Source organism: Psammomys obesus, unplaced genomic scaffold (genome assembly GCF_907164565.1).
Source record: "Psammomys obesus unplaced genomic scaffold, mPsaObe1.curated_primary_1811, whole genome shotgun sequence".
NCBI classification, from domain to species: Eukaryota; Metazoa; Chordata; class Mammalia; order Rodentia; family Muridae; genus Psammomys; species Psammomys obesus.
This window is the reverse complement of record NW_026596125.1, coordinates 20,106,632-20,127,300: the sequence shown is the minus strand read 5'-3', so window position 1 is coordinate 20,127,300 and position 20,669 is coordinate 20,106,632. Positions and strand designations below refer to the sequence as shown.

At 43.6% G+C, this 20,669-nt stretch overlaps 1 protein-coding gene across 4 annotated transcripts in view; it reads right to left on the bottom strand.

The window, feature by feature from the left end:
* The window catches only part of Grk5 (G protein-coupled receptor kinase 5), a 183,921-nt gene that overhangs the window by 24,229 nt on the left and 139,023 nt on the right, over window positions 1-20,669 (bottom strand). For 2 of the 4 annotated variants that reach the window (XM_055591554.1, XM_055591556.1), the window contains exons 5-9: window positions 19,594-19,758; window positions 5,113-5,213; window positions 4,356-4,448; window positions 1,086-1,149; window positions 770-910 (exon numbers count right to left, since the gene is read on the bottom strand). In XM_055591554.1, the coding sequence (XP_055447529.1) occupies window positions 770-910; window positions 1,086-1,149; window positions 4,356-4,448; window positions 5,113-5,213; window positions 19,594-19,758 (564 nt within the window). The remainder of the gene's footprint in view (window positions 1-769; window positions 911-1,085; window positions 1,150-4,355; window positions 4,449-5,112; window positions 5,214-19,593; window positions 19,759-20,669) is intronic. The other 2 variants (XM_055591555.1, XM_055591557.1) reach the window with 1 other exon arrangement.

The following is a 20,669-nucleotide window of genomic DNA, read 5'->3' as shown; positions in this document are numbered from 1 at the left end:
CTGATGAGAACTGATAGACTAAGATCAGAAAGAAGGAGAGGAGGACCTCCCCTATCAGTGGACTTGGGGAGGGGCATGCATGCAGAAAGGGGGGGGTGGGACTGAGAAGGGAGGAGGGCTTATGGGGGGATACAAAATGAATAAAGTGTAATTAATAAAAGTTAAATAAAAAATTAAAAAAATATATTAGTTTCTATAATAATATGTGGAAGAAACATTTAGAGCTTACCAAATATCCATGCTTCTCCATGGATATTTAGCCTCCTCTGCAGGAAGGTTGTCCCTGAGATGATTAGCTGTGACCAGTGGACTATGGGTGGAAGTATGGAATGCCAGGTCAAGTGAGGCAGTGAGAAGTCCCTGTGGAGACTCCCCCCACATTCTTTCCTGGCTTTAATTGGGTTAGCCAGTAAGTGAAGAAGAGCTCAATCTGACTAGACTTGATATAGCTTTCATTGTGTGCAGATCTATAAAGTTAGGGCTAATTTATTATTTGGGCAGAGCGTAGTCTAGACTGACCAGGAAGCACACAAACAAAATAGCACCTCTTGATGAAACTCCACCATGATGGCCTCCAGGAACATCTGTGGAACCCAGAGATCCTTGTCTGGGCCTAGAGTGACCTTGTTTTGTTCACTGAGTTTTTAAGGTGGCCATAGAGAACAGAGATCCCAGAAAAGGGGACTAGCTATCTTAGAGGGCCATCATTACTTGCAAGGAAGAAAGTCCCAGTCACCAGAAGATTGGGCCTGTGGCCCTGGATACTCACCACAAACTGGCTGTTGACCTTCTCAAGAATCTGCTTTTCATTGAGTGCCATTGACTCTCCTTTCCTTTTTTTGATCCTCTTCTTCTCTAAGCGTTTGCAAGCATACATTTTACCAGTGGCCCGAACTTGGCAGGCACAGACCTGCAGTAGAAGGCAGACACTCAGGTCATAGTATATTACAGTGGTCTACCCAACTCCAAGGCCTGACATCCTGGCCATGACAGCACAAGAGGATCCTTCTGAAATCACCACTATTCTAAAAAAAGTGAAGAAGGGGAGCAGAGGCCCAGCCCCTTCAATGGAGATGTTCACTCACCTCTCCAAAGCCCCCTTTGCCCAGCACTCGATACTGCCGGAAAGTATTTTTGGTCACTGGTTGTCTGAAAAATATCAAGAACCTGACATTTGTCTCCTGAAATAAGATTTAAGATCCATAAGAAACAAGACAGGAGTGGTTGGCAAGGAGAGCCCAGGGCATGTAATGTCTTCCTCTGAGACTGAGCTAGAGACCCAGACCTCTGGCTCTGAGTACTGGGGAGCTAGGTGATAAGACATTTTGGCTTTCTTGGGAAGCTCAGGAAGAAGTTTCAGAAGAATAATCCCACAGTGCTTAACCACGCTGAATCAGGACTTCCCTCTTCCTTCTGTAGGAGCTCAGCCCAATCTAGGCAATTAAAGGCTCATGGAAGCTACCCTTTCCCTAACAATACACCTCTGCTCTCTCACAAATGCATAGCCTATGGCCAGACGCAGAAGGAAACTCTGCTTGGGGTACAGGGTGGGGGCTGTGAGCCCTCCTGACCCCTGTAGGGCTCAGTCTGCCAGCAGTGACCACACTTGCTGTTCTATGCACCCAAGAGGGAGTGCACCTTGCTTAGAGCAAACGTTGGTGGCTACAGGTCTGCTCCAGGTACTCTGTGATCATCAGCTCTTAGCCTTTTCCTCACAAGGACTGCTTTGTTATATTTCCATTCATTCAGGATATGGTATCACCAAAGAGTTGGTGATAAAAATACCCACCATTTTCTGTCTCCAGCTTCCCAATTTAATGAGCAAGAGCCAGGGAGCATGTCGGACCTGACAGACTTTCTCATCAGAAAGCATGGATGGTATTACCAGGAGTCAAGAAATAAAGTCATCTAGCTCTTGCCAAGAACTCTAGGCTGAGGAGCTTGTTTTTATCCCTGGTCTGGTTGGCAAAAAGTAAGCAATATAACATGGGAAAGCTACCTTTTGGATCACAGGGATTACTTCTGAGAACACACACACACACACACACACACACACACACACACACACACCCTATAACATTCTGATCAGGACAGGGGCTAAAAGACAGAATTAATCAGTTTGAGGAGGACCCACAAGCCTCCAGCAAGTCTTGAACATTCACATCCTCTAAAGATCTTCCATGTTGATAGGCCTGGATTTCTTTAATATCGCCTCTTCATACTACATACTTCATACAATTGCTATTGGGACAACCATGAAAACCCAGGGAACTCTAAGGTCCCAGGTCTTCATGTGTGTGACATACTTTTCTTTTTGCTGGTCCCCATCAGGTGCACAGGGCACCCTGCCACAGTACCCTTTAGTACCTGGCTTCCTACTTAGCACTAAGGCAGCAGAGGTGTCTCAGAGAAGCCTGCCAAGAGCTAGTGTCTAACATAAGGCTAGAAGCTTTTCCTACAATTACCACATGAAGGCAGAAAAGGTTATGCTGCCATAACCATTTACAATATACTGAGAATAGTCACTACTACTGCAGAGATCTGCAGCTAGAAAAATTATTGTCCTGCAATCATTCTTGGTTAACCCTGGGAGGGGAAAGTCCCATAAATATTTCAATAGTATAGTGTGAATAGGTCATGATTGCGGGGGAGAAAGCTGGAGAGGTAGGGAATTCCTAAAGTAGGAGCTTATCTTACTAGCTCTAAAAACTTAGTACCTTCCAAAGATTTTATTCTTAATTTGAAGTAGTCAAAATGTCCATTTCATGAAGCTATGCAGATAAATAAAAAGAAAGCCAGTGGCCACAGCCAAGAGTCAACTAGAATTAAACTGCTGGATAGACTGAGGACCAAGGACTTGAGTGAAAGATGTTAGATTTAGGTTCTGACCTTTGCTGGCCTTTGCCAGGTCTTTGCTGTGTAGCCTAGGGCTAGCCTATCAACCCCTCTTGGCCTTCCATCTTCAGTAAAATAGATATAATGAGAAGGCAAATGCAACCATGCCAAAGCTTCTCATAAGTTGCTTTTGTAATAGATGTAATTATTTGTAATAAAGAACATGGCTGCTCTGCAGATCTTCAAGCTGACAATACCTACTGCTGGTATGCCTTGCTCATAGGCTCTGTCATGGTTTGATTGCAAAACTATGGCACCAAGTTTGTATGTTGAAGGCTTGAATCCCAGTGCTGCCATGATCAAAGATGAGTCTCTGATCAGGTCATTCCCACTGGTCAGTATAGAAAGACAGTGGCTATAAGCAGGTTGCTTTTCTACAGAGCATCCTGATGTGTGCAGAACAGAATGCACCTGGGGTCTTGAGATGGCTCTGGCCCAAAGCCTTTATGTATCTGCATGATACATAAGTGCTATATGTGTGCAGGTTACAGAATAAAATGGCTTCCTGCTCTGAGCATGGAACATACCACTGGGGTACCAAAATTCTAAGGATAGGGATCTCTGAGCTGAGTATGCTCAGACCAGCATGCTTTAAGCCAGGTATAAGCTCTAGCAATCATGAAATGGTCCTGGACTGTCTCCCCTAACCCCTCAGCATTGAGTAGTCTAGTCAGAGACAAGATGAGTCATATCCCTTTCATGACTTGCTTTCTCATCAGTCACAGAGAGGCTACATCTGCCCAAGTGAGACCTACCCATAAGAGCACTTTGAAGAGACTGAAGCAGCAAATAAATCACTGATAAATGCCCAGTCTCACTCATAATTAGTGAGGTGTAAAATAAGAAGTAAGGATACCCCACTGCTCACTAGTGGGAAAGAAAACATGAGAACAATATAGAGCACAATGAGCAAGGGGGCTCAGGCACCAGCACAGTTGGAAACTGGAGGTGGCTATTTTGAAGGGTAATTGACTAGTCCTTCACAGGTTATAATCAGGTGCCTTTTGAGAGTGTACTGCCAGAAGTACACAGAGTTTTATGTACAAAGCTATTCATTCTTTAGGGAAGATTGCAGAAAAACTTAGGACTAGGGGCCGGGAGTGCAGTCTACATGTATTTAGCAAGTGTAGCTTTTGATCTCAGAACAGGGGCATGGGGAGAGAGACAGAAAGAGAGAGAGAGACAGACAGACAGACAGACAGAGAAAGAGATAGAGAGAGAGAAAGAGAGAGAGAGAGAGAACAGTATCTAACAGAGAAAGTCAGAGAACCAAAGAAGCATGAATAAAATGATACATATATTGGCACAACCCAGAACCTACTCACATAGTGAAAGGAGGATGGTCGATTTATTGTTTCAAGGGGTCCATGGAAGGTATTTGATCTGTATAAACACATATGAACTCTGGACCCTACCTCTCAAACTTGCAAACTCTGATGTAAAGAGTACATGGTACTCACCTTTCTAACCATTTCCACTGCAGAAAACGGTCGAAATACATGCTATCCAGGTACTCATGAAAGGGGTCTCCCTTCAAGAAGTCATGTACAGACCTAATCCAGAGTGACAGAAAGATCAACATGTTATAATTCCCATCTTGAAGGAGCTAGACAGAGTCTAGTAGGTTACTGTCTTCAGACTGCAAATGAGCCAGGCCTGCAACAGATACTCCACATCTGGCCAGAGGCCTGTTTGTTCTGCCAATGGTTGCTTAAACTGCATTGACCTTGTAAGTATTCATAATGTTCCTGCCATGGGCTAGCATTTGTTTCTGGTCCTGTGGTAGAGCAGAGAGTATGGGGGTGAATACCAAATAGGGACATAAACAGCAAAACACAAAGATTAAGTTAACAATCCCAGAGGTGAGCTATACTTAATTAGAACTCAGGAACAACTCTCTAAAGAGGCCATGAGGTGAAGTGGGACTACATGCATGCAGACTTGCTGAGTTAGGGGACAGGCTAGGATTCAAAGGTGGGAAAGAACAGAGTGAGCTACAGTCCCCAAGAACCTAGGCTTCGGGTTTGGTCTGGAACCAGGAAAATCACTGAAGATAGGAATCTGTCCAGGTAGGCATGGTTTGCCTACGTAGTTGGTGGTCTGTCAGGTAGGTAAAGGTCAGCCTAGGTAGGAAGAAGGCTGCCCAAATAGGCATGATCTGCCCAGGTAGTCAGGGCTCTTGCCTAGCTGGGCAGAGCTGGAGTACAGAACACTTACTGAGCACAAGCAGAGAAGAGTTCTTTGCAGGGCCTCTGCAGGAGCTTCATCTCTGTCTGGGAGACCAGGTCCTGGCCAACTTGGGCAATGAAGACTGGGGACTGGAAGAAGGAAAGGACTGTTGTCAATGAGGAGGAAGGAACAGGGTGGCTGAAGCTTCCTCACAGATGCAGGATCAAAGACAAGCCAGATGCCACGTGATAGTGGAAAGATGTAGCTACCTGTCCCGATATGTGACCACCTGCCCTCTGTCTGCCTCCCCCTACTCCATCCCTCCCCACAACTGGTGTAGGATGTATAGAAAGTATTTAGTGTGGCGGGGAGGTTATTAGACTGGATAGCAGTGAATGAACCCAGATTTAGTGTGGTTGTGTGACTTCATTTAGGTCGCCCACCATTTTAAAGTCTTGTTTCCTCAGCTTAACCCATCTCCTCTCTGCCACTCACCCTTGACTCATCAGCTGGATATCAAGGTAGAATTTTAATAAATTACAGGGAAATTTTGAAAAGACAACAAGAAGTAGACTCCAAAAAATGCAATATGAATTATGAAAGGCTTTCTTTCTCTCCCAGCTATAGAGATGTAGCTATAGGGCTGGGAGACTTGCTAAGGTCCATTAGACAGAGCCTACTGGGAGGCAATCCTGACGGTAGTGGGGAGGGTCAGTGGGGAGTAGCTGATACATCCCTATTGAATAAAGGCAGTGTTTCACTCTCTATTTCTCATGGTTTCAAATGCTGCAATCCATTCCTTCTTTCCTAGCCCTGCCCTTTGTGTGGGCTCATCCCCCTTGAAGACTCTCTCCTCAGCTGAATGTAGAGGCCCCAACCCTGGTGTAGATGGACTATGGTGTGGCTACAAAGCCATTTCACCAAGCTTCAGCTGGAGCACATTTTCTATCATGAATTATCTTAAGTGGTGGCAGCTCTCTCTGCCTTTTTTGCACACTGCCTAGTTCCATTCCTATCCTCTTCCTATTCTCTGCTCTAAGAACCTACAGCTGTGTCCTGCTGGAACCTATACCACAACTAGGGACTTATGCTACTTTTCACCTCTGACCTTGCCAACCTGTGGCTCCATCTCTTTCTATGGAAGTAGGGAGGTGCGCCAGGGATGTTGAAGTCTCCTTTGAACCTTGAAAATTGATGAAGTTTTAAGTTGCCTCCCTAAGAAGCATATAAATTTGGTTGGGGGATTCTGTCAGTTTAGTTTCTTCATAGCCAGTAACTGCAGGCAATGAACCAAGCCATTAGTTGTACACAAATCTCCCAGGAAAAAGACAGCTGGCTGGTAGGCCACTTGAATTTGGGGGCGGGAGGGTTGTGCCTGGCAGATGGCTGCTCTACTGAATAAGTGTCAGTTATTGAGGTGACAGAATGCCTTATGTCATGGTATGATCTTGCTCTAGTGTTGGTCAGCAAAGACAACATAGAGATGCTGACTCTGGGAGCTGCAGGGAAGAAGGAAGGCATTTTTTTCCGCTTCACAGAGGAGGGACCCAAGTGCCAAACTGTCTGGATGAGGTACATATTCTGTCAGGATCCATCTGTTTTTTACCTACACAAAATCCAGATTATTCCTTATCAGCCCAACTGATAGCTGGCATGGGAAGGGTAAGAGAAAAAGGTAAATAAAGCCAGTGTGCTCTTGATCTCAAGTGTTATTCTCCAGTTAGACATATGAATGCTGTACCATAAGATGACACCCTGCCAAAAAAGTTCCAGTGTCCCTTGGTTATATATAGTGATATACAAAATGAACTAAAACCAGAACTTTAAGTTTTCTTAGCTTCTGACTAGTCTTTATTTACAAATGAAATTTACTTATAGATCTAACATTGAAAAGAAATTTAAAACAACAACAACAACAACAAAAAAAAAACCTATAAAAATGTTTTACATGCACTAAAACACAACCCTGATCAATAATGAATGGAAGCTCTGACATGCATTACCTAATCTATAATGTCTCTGTGAGGTAGGAACTACTATGCCATCCACCTTGCAGAAGATGGATGCAGAAAGGTTAAGTAATTTTCCCAAGATCACTCAGCTAAGAAGTAGCAGAGAAGGGATTTAACCCAGGTTGGATTACTTTCAGTTGAGATCTCACTGGAATTAAGGATCATCCTGTCCCCTCCTCCATCTCACAGTAAGACCTCGGCCCTTGAGGCTCTGCCAGTGTCAAAAGCAAGATGCTGTATGGTCAGCCTCTAAGTTCATCTGGAAAAGACGTTTGGGAAGATGAAGTCAGAGACAAAACAGCACCTAGCCTGAAGCCTCTTTACCCCTCTTCAGCCTCTGCCTGTAAATGAGGGCAACAAACAGGGATAAAAGGGACAAGTGAAGTCCAGAGGTGACCCATCTGTGCACATGATATTAGGCAAGCCTCACACTTGGGTTTGGAACCCACAGGCAAAGAGCCCTGGTGGGGAAGCCAAAGAATAGACAGATAATAATGTCTTGGCTTAGTAACTATGGCTTTAAATTCAGCTTCTGGTTCAACATGAAGAGATTAGGTGATTCAAACTAAATTCTCTTTCCAGTGACTCCAAGGAATGAATTTTGCCAACAAGAAGAGACAGATGTAGACTAGAGACCTAAGCCTATCAGAAGACTCAGACAGAAGATGCCAAGTTAGTGGACTACTCTCCTGGGAACCTTCCTGCTATGTTCCTCATTGTCTTTTCTGCTTGCCCATTACTCTTCCTGAGGCTTCCTCTACTTATTCTTTGAAATCGTAGCAGTTCCCAAAGCCGAAGTTTACCAGAACATACGTCTGCAGGAAGAGAGACAGAAAAAATTCATGCAAAAGCTTTTCTAGGCACTACCACACAGAGAAAAACTTTCCATTTTATTCTGAACCAGGGGAGGCCCCTGACAATGGGTGGCCTTGTCCTTTCATTTCTGTCTAGGTCTCTCCCACCCTTGTATCCTTACTTCCTCTGATATCCACTCTGTGACCCTAGGCTTCAACATGCCAACTAGGAACACAGCCACTGCAATGCTCAAGTGTGGCACTGATGGCCAGTCATGCATGATGCAGGGACAATAGTTCTTGGAATGTGAAGAATAGATGGCTAAGGTAGTGGTATGATAGGATAGAAGAGTTGGAGGATCTTGAAGCTGTGTAGGTAAAGCAATGGATCTGGAATGAGTACATGCTTGGTTGGGGTTGGCTTGGAGACTGAATGTATGTGGAAAGTTTTAAAACCTGGCAATTTGGCCAGAGAGCCCCATCCCTAAACAGCAGCATGATGTGATGGATTCCAAGCTCCTTTCTAATAGTATGTAAGAATGTGACTGTGGCCTTGAAGAAAAAGTCCTGTTAAGAGGCCCATGGTCATTGGAAAAGGAGGCATAGCAGATTATACATATTTTGATCAATGCTGCTTGTATGGTATTGTCACATGTAGTGTGTGCAGAAGCATAAGAACAGACATACATGCAGACACCCAAGCTAAGAGCCAACATATGCTTTGCTTCAACATAAGGAAACATGCCCCTGAGGAGCTTAGTGCTCATTAGCAATGGTTCTGCCAGTGGACAAAAGGTCAGCTGAGGAGACTGTCTACTCTATCTCCAGATGCAAGTACTTATATTTTAATAATGTGTATATTTTCATATGTGGGCAGCTGACATTCCCCATGTAAACTATTTGCAATCTCCCAGCTTTCTCAGGAAAAGTAAAGCAGCAAAGAAGCAAGACTCTGAAACAAAGGGGTCCCCACGCATTCCCTTCTTTCTAAACAAAAAGACTGGTTTGTCCTGCAGGACAAGGATGAAAGCCCTTGTTTTGGGGATGCTCATTTACCCTCAAGGAGGAGAATAAGGAACAGACACTCCCACAACTGTATCCAGAATGCCCTAGACATGAGAAGATTTGGATTAGCTACAGGAGGACTGGCTGCAGCAGTGGGAATCCGGCACCCAAGCAGGAGCCACAGTTAAAGGCAGTGACTATGGGCCCCAGGGGAAAGGGCTAGCTTGAGAGCAGCTGGTCCTAAGCAGAGGCCAGTATATGCTGGGCCCTGCTTCTGAGTTTCCTACCCATTTATATTTCTGCTGCTCTTGGAAAGGATGTTGTATAAACCAGAATCCATGGCCTCAGGGTAATAGGCATGTGTGTTGAGACTTAGAGAGCTGGGGAAAAGCAGGTTGGTGTTTTACTCCAGACCCCCAAAATGGAGTATTACATAAGTTTCATAAGAGACCAAATATTCAGGAAATGGTGGCCTTCACACTTGATTCAGGTCTACCTCAATTCCAAATGTGAAATCTCTCCACTCAAGAAACAAATGGATGAGGTTCTAAACATGCTTGTTAAATAATGGTATGCGCACATACATGTTTGGGCTAGGAGTCACTCAGTGAAAGAGTGCTTGCCTGGGAACTGCAAGGTCCTAGGTTCCAAGTCTGACACCACATTTTCGGGAAAAAAGAATTCCATGTTTGGACACCTTATGGGGTCATCTAGTCTACCTCTGCTCTGGTGACAAGCTGGGACATTTTTTCTCAGTCAGAACTAGATGAAGGGTCTTGGTGAATTTCAGGCAGATACTTGGGATTGAAGGCAAGGAATTACTGATCTGTTTTGACAAACATTTCTTGGGTCCAGATACTCTCCAACCCAGTCCAAGTACCACCATGTCTCTTATGGGTGTATCTGATGATACAGAAGTCCCTGCCTCCAGCTTTCTAATAATTTCCCCTTTAAGTAGTTGGAAGATACCATCTTGTCAGTTGCTAGAACTGGAGATGAGGTGGGGAAAGCAGGGAATGGAAGCAGCATATGATGAGGACTTGTTCCAACCTGGACTCCTGACTCAAAACTGCACATGCTGTCCAACCACAACCAGAAGACAAAAGGAAAAGTCGGTAGACTACAGCTCATGGAGAACATTTCCTTGCTTGGGGGCTGACTTAAGGCCTGGCTGACAGGAAGAAAATATGCCATTCTTTCACCTTTTTAATCAAAACCTCAGGGCCACGTGTTAGAGCTGCTGCTACCTGCCCTGAAGTCTGGCTAGGCCAGTTCCTCTCTGTCTATGGTCAGGCATGATATACAATCTCAAGCTCCAAACAAGAACAGATCAAAGGAGAATTAAAGGTTTTGTTTCCTGGGTCACTGCGGAGAAAGAAATCAGTAGAGCTCATGAGCAAGGCACCCTCCACACTGGGTCTAAGGTTCATATACAGTGGTTCATGACAGGAACATCCCTTTCTTCACTCAAGTACCCAAAAGTCAACCCAGCATGTCAGTTACAAGTCCTGAGAACTGCCATGGTGTCTTAGTGGCTACCAGCCATGCAGAGGAAACCCAGAAATGTAAGTTTCCTCCATCAGGTAGGCTGGTCACATCTCTGAAGTTCTCTGGGAAGCAGTACTCACTGCTTGCCAAAGAAGAGTCTCCATTCAGGAGCAGAAGCACCTGCAGTAGAGAAAGTTTAAGCTTGGGGCTCTCACTTGCTGCTCTGGGGCAGCAATATTACAGAAGATATGCAGAATATATAGGATATGCAGCAATAATACAGAATATTCCAGGTGGGGAGGGGAAGCCACTTTCAGTGAACAAGATTTCTAAATAAAACAAAACAACCAACCATACAACAAAATCACTTCCAGTAAATAGAGATGGCTCCAGAAATTTGACAGGTTTTTTGTTTCATTTTAGTATTCACTTTTGTACATAATGTGCTCTTTTAATTTATTTTTAAAGGTTTATTTATTTATTATTTATACAGTACTCTGCTTACATGTATGCTTACACACCAGGGGAGGACACCAGATTTCATTATAGATATTTATAAGTTACCATGTGGTTGCTGGGAATTGAGGTCAAGACCTTTGGAAGAGCAGACAGTGCTGAGCCATCTCTCCAGCCCAATGCGCTCTTTTATTAAAAAAGATAATTTATTTTTATTTTATGAATGTTTTACCTACAGTATGCATGCCTGGTACCTTTGGAGCAGAGGAGAGTGCTGGATGCCCTGGAATTGGAGTTACAGATGACTTTAAGCTGCCATGTAGGTATTGGAAACCCAACCCAGGTCCTCTGCAAGGGCAACAAGTGCTCTTAAACTCTGAGCCATCTTTCTAGACTGTACATGGTGCTCCTTTCCTTCCTTCCTTCCTCCTCTCTGAGACAGGATCTTTTCTTTAAGATTATTTTTATGTATATGAATGTTTTGTATGTATGTGCACCATGTGCATGCCTAGTGCCCTAGTCAGAAGAAGTCATTCAGACTCCTTGGAACTAGAGTTCGGATGGAATGAGCCAAATGTGAATGCTGGGAATCAAGCTCAGGTCCTCTGAATGAGCAGCAAGTGCTCATAACAGCTTAATCATCCCTCGAGCTCCATGAGGCAGGATTTTGCTTATAGCTCAGGCTGACCTCAAACTAATGATGCTCTTGCTGTCTCAGTCTGCAAAGTGCTAAGCTGTACACCACCATGCCCAACTGCTATTCATTTTCTTAAGGAGGGTATTTCCCACATTCTTGAAACTTCAGCCCCAACAAAGCTTGGGCTTTCTCTTGCCTCCACTATAGAGTGCTCATGCTCAGTCCCATGGGTTCTTCTCCAGAGATCTGTCCAGAACCTATCTCATGCCTCAGCAGCCTCCAATCCTCTAGGAAGATGTGCCCAGCCTGCCTTCTTTCTCTCTACTTCGCAAAGATCTCAAAGACCCAGAGTCTGAGCTCTGTGGAGTATCATGTGGTTGGGTGTTTGAGCAATTGGAAGGTAGCACCTTGCTACTTTCCATCTGAAACTGGGCTACATTTTTCTCCAGTGAAGATTTTTTTGTTTTGTTTTTTTGTGTTTTTGAGACAGGGTTTTTCTGCGTAGCCCTGGCTGCCCTTGAACTTGCTCTGTAGATCCAGCTGGCCTTAACGAAGATCCACCTGCTTCTATACTAGCATGTGCCACCAGGTGAAGATTTTAATCTTTGAGTGTTAGTGATAAATGAGGGGTAGCAATCTTATAAGATGAAAAGAATTCATCCAGAACTCCCACCCCCATCAGATATCATACCTGTGCCCAAGCCCCACAGGTGGGTGTGGCATATAGAAAATACTCAGACTCTGGTTTGGAAGGAACAACATCCTATATGAGGCCTACAATTCCATCACAATGCAGGCACATGGCCACCACTCTAGTAACTAACTCTCTGGATGGTGATCTCTTGTGCCTTCTGGGTGGTAGACCTAAGAACATCTAAGGATTCTGTTTGGCCAAGAGTAAGCAAAGGTAAAGAACACTGTGTGATCCATTCAGACACTTTTCCAGGTGGGGTCTGAGCCAAGTATGTCCATCAGTCATAGGCTCCCTGATTGCCCATCCTGTGTCCATATCACAGTACTCATCACAGTAACTTAAAAGTCAACTCAACTGGCCAGCAGTAGTAGTTACAAACCAATGAGGATATAGTTTGGCCACAGTGGGTGGCCAACTGTAGGCAGCCTTTTGGTCCTTAGGGAGAACTACAGAGATGGTCTCATCAGACACATGTGACTCTACAGCTGAGGCAAGGCATGGCCATGCCTAAAGGAGAAGGGATTGCCTAGGCAGTAAAGAAGTCCCTCCATCTTTCCATTTCTCATGTATGTGCTCTAGGAAGTCTTCAAAGAAAACTGAAGTTCTGGAAGAATTCAATTTTTCCTTAGGACAAAACTGATATATTTCTGGACAACTTTCAAAGAATAAGATAGGCTACAAGAACCCTGACTGACAACAGGTAATAAAGTGAAGGCAAGAAAGCCTGGAGCAATCCCTAATGACTTGGTCACAGGACTTTGGATCAGCAAAGGAGAATCACAGCACCCCTGAGAAAGAGCCATGGCTCTCACAAGGAGGACACTCATTGGGCTAAAGAGATGTAGACACACATTTTCTTGGCTTTTCAAGTGGATTCAGACAGAGCAGGATGAAAGAGTCTTGAGCAATGGGAAGAGAGACAGAGAACATTTTAAACAGCATTGGAATTTAACCAGGGCACTGAGAGCTGGATAGCTCTAATGAGACAAAAAGAAAACCACAGTGACTCTGACCCAGACCTCTTGACCCTTTATGTCAGAAGCAAAAGAAGATAATTAACAAAATGCAGTGTGCCCAGACATGGAATGAGAGGCCAGCTGAGCTCTGTCAATTTGATAATCCCCAGTTGTGACCTGTGAACACAAGTGTGCAACCAGAGATGTTTACACAGGCTTTGCACATGGGGCTCACAGCCCCAGAGATGTTGCTGGGGCAGAAGGGGTTCTTCCTTGTAGTTTGCATCCAGCCAACTTTGTTTTGCATGAGTCAACACCACCACATGCAGGTTCTTGGCAATTGGTACTCTGGTCCCAAGAGGCTAAAGTGCAGAATGTTCCTACAGGACATTCCCTTAGGCTTTATATGTGAGAGATGAGGATATGGCCATCTGGTTTTCTGTCTTCTAGAACATTCACTGCCCTCCTGTTCCACAGCTCCCAATCTAGTCTCCATCTGAAAGTATGGTAGATTTTTCTCTACTAAAGATTTTAATCTATGGATATTAGAGATGAAGGTGGGATGGAAATTCCTATGTCTATTAGATGTCATTTCTGTGTCCAAAGCCTACAGATAGGGGTGGGAAGGTGGGATATACAGGGAGTCAGCCAGGCACAAGTACTACTGGGACCAGTGTCCTGCCTACTCATGATAGCTGGGGCAGAATGCCCAGGAAGCCTGTGGAGAGTCTGCAAATTCCCAAAATGGAATTCTGGGCAGGAAACACACAAAGAAGAAAGGAGCTCAGAGGCAGGGCTGGCTCTATGGACATCAAAGGAATGTCCAATTTTCTGACCTGAAAGGTCACAAAAAGCAAAAGAACCGGCTTCATCTTCTGTGAGAAGCTGAAATGAAATCAGGCTATAGACGAAGACAATTCTATTTCCAAGAAAAACTGTTAAGGAGTCAGAAGTATGACCTGCACGGTCATTCTAAATGGCTATGCAGGAAGCCTGTGACATGAGCACTATAATGACACACCACTTAGAGCCAGAGGATTCCAACTAGCATGAAAATGTTACAGACACCAGCCCCTCCCACTCTGAGACTTGATCATTCTTCTTGCTTCATCACTTTAGTTACACCCAGGGAACTGATTCAGGGGACAGTTTTGTCCTAGGTTAAATTCTGAGATGACTAGAGAGTGGAGAGATCACAGACTCTAGACTTGGGCAGAATGAGGTTACATACCAACCTGAATCTCACTTTTTTCACTCTTTTACATGGCAAAACATAAACATGACACCTTAATCATTTTAAGTGTACAGTTCAGTGGTGCTGAGTTCACCCTCTCAATCATCTTTTCCTAAAAATTTATCACCCTAAGCAGAAACTATAACCATTCAGTATCAAGCACTCACTACTTTACTCCATATTCTTTCTACCAGGCCCTGGAAAACCTCAGTCTACTTTCTGTAAGTTTTCCTATTCTGAGCTGGCCAGATGGCTTAGCAGCTAAGGGCACCTGCCATCACACCTAAACGTTAAATTCAATCCCTGGGAACCTACATGGTAAAAGCAGTGAACTGACTCCCATGGGTTGTCCTCTGACTTGCACATGTATAATGTGGCATGCGTGCTGTAGCATTTATCAGAACTTGGTGAAATAGAATATGCCACTGGATGTGTATTCAGTGTTTTGCCTATTCATTCATATGTTGATGACACTTGGTTTCTAGTCCAATTATAAATAATGCTATTTGAACATTTGCAAACACATATCTATTTGAATTTCTGTTTACAGTTTCCCCTTCTTCATTATTACTAAACAATGTGGTCCAGGGTCAAATGGACACAACTGCTTTTTTGGTTGTTTTTTCATTTAGAATTATAAGGAAGCTGGAATGAACTAAACACATAAATCCATGTAGTATACAGTAATTAATGCTTCTCCCTCCCACCTCCCACGAGAAAGCCCACTTTTGGTAGGGAAGTATGAGAGATAATAATTTAACTTGTAAGTGTGGATGGTTTGGAACCAGCTGTCTTTTCTAGTAAGCTCAGACACTACACATGGCAAAACATTTAGACACTTACTGGCCCAAACAGAGCAGCCTGGGAGGAATCTGGACCCAAGTTCAGGCCAGCAATGGTGGATGATGAAAACAAAGTCAAGAGGTGCACCTTTTGATGTTATTTATTCATGTTTCTAGTCCATAGTCTTGCAAAGTTCTGCAAAGGTCATTCTAGTCTCCCTTTTCAAGCTATGTGACCAAGGAAATCCAGTCCTTCTCCAGCTTAGCTCAGTATTTTCAAACTGGGTTCCATGGAACCCTAACTATTCTTTCAGCCAGAGCCTGGGAAGCAGGACAGAGATGGAAAAGGGAAGATCTTCTTTGTCTGTTTGCATACAACTCAAGAGATGGAATACTACCATGACTCCGATGAATACTGAAAGTACAGTATGACCCATCCTGGGTCATTTCTCTTCATTTCAAACAGCTTTCATGAAGTATTAGAAAAATTTGGAATGTGAGGCTCTGGGCACACAGTAGATACCCAATTAATATTAGGCCCTTTCTTTTGCCCCAGGGTACATAGTGAACACAAATATGGCTTTTTGCCTTCTAATTTGCTCTCTGTTGCCCCAAAAATGGAGAAGAAAGAGGCCTACCCACACTGGAGCTTCTTGAATGACTCCAATTGTCTGGGTCTCATAACCCATAAAATGCCCAATCCCATCTGATCCTGGAAGCTAAGCAGAACCTAGCCTGCTTGGCACTTGAATAGAAAGTGACTCCAAAAGTTCCACCCTCAAGCTTTCTTTCCAATCCTTTTCTGACCTCAAGTCTCCTAGTGGCAAGAAGGTGAAAAGTTTGGCATATGGCTCCCCAAGCTTTCCACCCTAGCCAGTAACCTGGACAGACCCTTTATTCAGGCAAAGGTGGACTCTGAACTCATTATATTCATTGACAACAGGGTGAAGATCCATTTTTATTGTTGGGAGACAAGAACCAATAATCTCAGTACAGGAGAAAAGCCAGGTATAGGCTAGTGTTTAGAGTTCAGGGTCAAAGGAGGATGGAGAGGGTACTTCTTTGGGAGTAATTTTCAGCCCTTGGTTGCTCTGCAGAATACAGGTTGATTAGATAGTGTGATAGCTAGTCTTGATGATTGACTTGACAAGATTGAGAAATGCATAGAAAAATCAATAAAGCATACCTCTGGGTGTTTTGTGAGGTTTCCCCCCCCATAAACAAATGGACCATGAGGGCTCTGTGAACTAAATATTCATGAGTTGATGGATTCAATATTTAACAAACTACCAGGAAGTGGGTAACTGCAGGAGGGAGGGCATTGCTAGATGAAGCTGGATACTAGGAGTACCTTTCTAAAGGCTATAACCTACCTTGGTCCCTTCCTGTTGCTTCCTGTCCACTATGAAGTGAGGAGAAGAGCCACATACTCCCACCACCATAATGCTCTTGCCCAAACACATGTAGCTAAGCAACCATGGACCAAGCCCTCTCAAACAGTGAGCCAAAATAACCCGTTCCTTCATTAAGTTGTTTCTACCAGGAACTGGTCACAGCAACAGGAAAATTATCTAATACAAATGGATCAGTAGATTCTATACTACTGATTCTATACTATACTACTTCACTAGGATTCTGTCACCTAGTCCAAGAATCATTGCTCCAGGCCATACTATCTTCATCACCATCAAGCCGGCATCCCATAATACATCACTAGCTAGGGAGCAGAGAACATTTCCAGAGATAATTAATGGTCTTAGGGGAACCATGGTGACAAATGAAGCACTGTTTGATTATCCTTCAAGCCTCATCAGGAAAGTCTCAGCAGTATGCTAGTATGTCATTAGCTCACTACTGACACAAGATTTCCACACAGTAGGAAAGGTTCATCAAGTTCAGAGCTTTACTTTCTAGTTCTCTCTATGACATATACATACAGCTCCTTCAGTTAAAACACAAGAAAAATGCTTGTTACTGTATCATGGTCTGCAAATATGATGAGATCTATGAAAACTCATGGTAATGAGTCCAGAGCTACACTCACTCCCTTCGTTCTATACTCAGATGACTAAACCAAGGTGCTGTTATGGTTTGAATCTGAAATGTCCTCCACAGGTTTAAAGTTTTGTAGACTGTAAAGTATTTTGAAGGCTGTGGAAGCTTTAGAGGGTAGAGCCTGGAAGACGACAGCAGGTCATAAAGGCCTTTGAAGATTATAGCCATGCCCTGTGACTAGCCTGTGCTCCATGCTTCTTGGTCTTCCACCACGTGAAGAATTTCTACCCTGTCCTAATTAATGACACAGCTTAGAAATACCTAGGAAAAAAGTTTCAACTGAACAATTGTCTTTATCAGGTTGCTCCATGACCATGTCTATGAGGCGCTGTCTTGACTGTTAATTGATGTAGGAGGGTCTGTCCACTATGGGCAGTATCATTCCCTGGGCAAGTGATCCTGGTTTGTATAAGGAAGCTATCTGAGCATGAGCTCAAGTAAACCAGAGAAAGCCAACAAGTAGCATCCCTCCATGGTTTCTGTTTCAAAGTTCTGCTCGAGTTCCTACCCCAACTTTCTTCAATGATGGCCACCGTGACCTCAAAGTATAAGCCAAAAAAACAAAACAAAAACAAAAATATACTTTCTTTTCCTAAGTTGCTTTTGTTTAGAGTGTTCTATCACAGAAACAGAAAAGAAACAAGATCACACCTCAGGGTTCTGCTATGCTTTCACTAATGTGAACTCCAAAACTCCCTAAAACCATGAGACAAAATAAACCTTTCCTCTCTGAGGTTGTTCCTGTCAGGCATTTGACAACAGTGATGCAAAAGTTACTAATACAGGCTCCAAGGATGTATGCAGGTCTTGGAAGTTAGCAGGACTGGTCTTCTATGCAGTCCTAACGACAAGGAATGAAGTCAGCTGAATACCCTGAGACCAGAGCTGAGAACCTGATGAGCATTGCTCAACATCCTGGTGTGATGTCTGGGCAGAAAAAAAAAAGTACTACTGAGGTGGTGCAATGAGTAGGGTGGGGCTTGGGAAATGAAGAAAAAACTTGGATTCATTACTTCTTTCATACAACCCTTTTTCTTTTTTCAAGAGTGGCTATTTTCAAAGAAAGACAAGCATTAGGGATAGACTGCTTTTGTGAAAAAGTCAGCTGATAGGTTGCTTCCCCTATAACAGGAACAAACTTCCCTGTTTTACCCTGTCATTGTTTATAGAAACAAAGAGGCAGCCGAATGTCTGCAGAGGGCACCAAGAACAACATCCTGCCTCAGAACCTCTGGCCAAAAATAAACTCCAAATACCACCTGGGCTGAGCATTCCCAGCATCCCACACAGGAATACTATAGTGGTTCATGTCAAGTCTGCCCATCCCAGCTGTGTACCCTTCCTGTCTAGGAAGGACCCCATACAGGCCTTGAGTTCCTGCTCTAAAACTACCCTCAGTGATGGACAGTGATCTAAAGTATAAACCAAACAAGTTTCGGGGAAGGGAGCATCTATGCCCCAGAACTGAGGGTCATATAGATCCACTGATACTTTCTAGCAAAATTGTAACTAAAGTGGGAACCACATGCCAAGACTTAGTCATTGAGATTTCAATAATGGAGGCACAGCACAGTGGTTTGTGAATCTAATTAAAATGAACCACAGCAAAATGTCCTCCAGATAACACTGCTGAAGCAAGTTACTCGGACCTCTACTCTGAACCAGCTTCTCGTCTCAGACCTCAGCTGCCAGATCTGTAAAGTGGATGCACAAATGCCCTCTTTGATAGTTGCTGGTAAGACCCACACTTCTGTAAGAAGTCAGCACAGTACAGGGTTATACTCCAACAGATCTAAAGGCTGTAGAAGTTTGTCATAACAACAGAAGGAAGTTGGTGTGTGATGGATGTGAAGAGCCAGGCCTTCTGACAGACATCAGAACTTTGGTTCTCCAGAATACTGGTTCCTGAGACATCATGTACACCACAATTTGCTCATTTTCTTTCTATACACACCCTGTTCCCAGAGGAACAAAGGACTTCTTAGAAAGACATATATAGGACAAGGCAAGCACAAGTCATTTGAAATTAAGTAACAGGAATGAAGTATGAATTTCATCAAAAAATTATAAATGTCTCAAATGACACCACTAAGTGAAAAGATGAAGCCCACAAAGGAGAAAATCGTTGCAACTCATATATTTGAGAATAGACTTGTATCTAGAACATACAAAGAACTCCTGAAAGTCAACATCAAAAACAAACAACTAGCTTTTAAAATGGGCAGAGGATATGAATAGACCTTTTTCAAAGAAATACACGGATGGCCAATAAGCACAGGAAAGGATGAGATACTATCAGTGATCAGGAAAAGGTAAATCAAAATCATACCAAGAAACCTATTATCCACAAAGGTTGATAAAATTAAAGACAGAAAACTGAAGGCTGAGGAGATAGATCGGTGGGTAAAGTACTTACTGCATCTGCATAAGCATCAGGACCTGAGTTCAGATCCCCGGAACCCACATAAAATCTGGATATGATGGTAACTCCAGCACTGAGGAAGTAGAAACAGGAAGATCTTGGGGCTTGTTGGCCAGCCAATCTAGCTGAAATGGTGAACTCCAGGTTCAATAAGAAACTCTGTCTCAAAAAATAAGGTGGAAAGCAATATTGGAAGACACCTAAAATCAACCTCTAGATTCTACACATGTATACACAGGTAAATGCACCCACACAAACATGTCTCATTAGTTCTTTCTGCTTATTTGTTCAGTCTCCCTACCACCTCCACCTCTCCCTCTCTCCCTCTCTCTCTCACACACACAGAGAGACAGAGAGAGGGTGACAGAGAGAGAGAGAGAGAGAGAGAGAGAGGGACAGAGAGAAAGAGAGAGAGAAGAGTAGGAGGGAAAAAAGGGAGAGGGAGAGAGAGAAGTACTGACAAAGATAAAGACAAATTAGAACCTTCAGGTGATGGTTACATGAGCTGATATGATTTATTTCATTTTCATTTTATGTGTATGTCTGTGCACCACTTGTGTTTCTGGTGCTCACAGAGCCCATGAAAGGTTCTCCTCCTTTCCCTTCTTTGGTACCAGGTTTCCTCCTCCTCCTTTTAGATTTGTTTTGGCAGCTTGGCCTCCTAGAAGCTCCCCTGGTTCACTGGCTGGGCTGGCAGCATTTTGAGACTCACTTCCCTTCATGGGCTCTAACACTACTGCCATCATAAACATTCAATTGATTTTCAACTGGGCTCAAGAACTTTCTACACAGTATTGGCTTGTATTGATCATCCAGCTGGGCTCCAAAGGGTCCCACATTAAGGCACAGAAGCCAAATAAAAGAGTAAGTTACTCAGTGCCAGATCAGAGCAATGGACTGGTCAGTGCAAGGGAGGCCTTAGACAGTGGAAGACATGAGAACAAATGTAGACATAATGACAGAAATAGAGCAGAGAGCAGTATTCTTTTCTTTTCTTTCTTTCTTTCTTTCTTTCTTTCTTTCTTTCTTTCTTTCTTTCTTTCTTTCTTTCTTTCTTTCTTTCTTTCTTT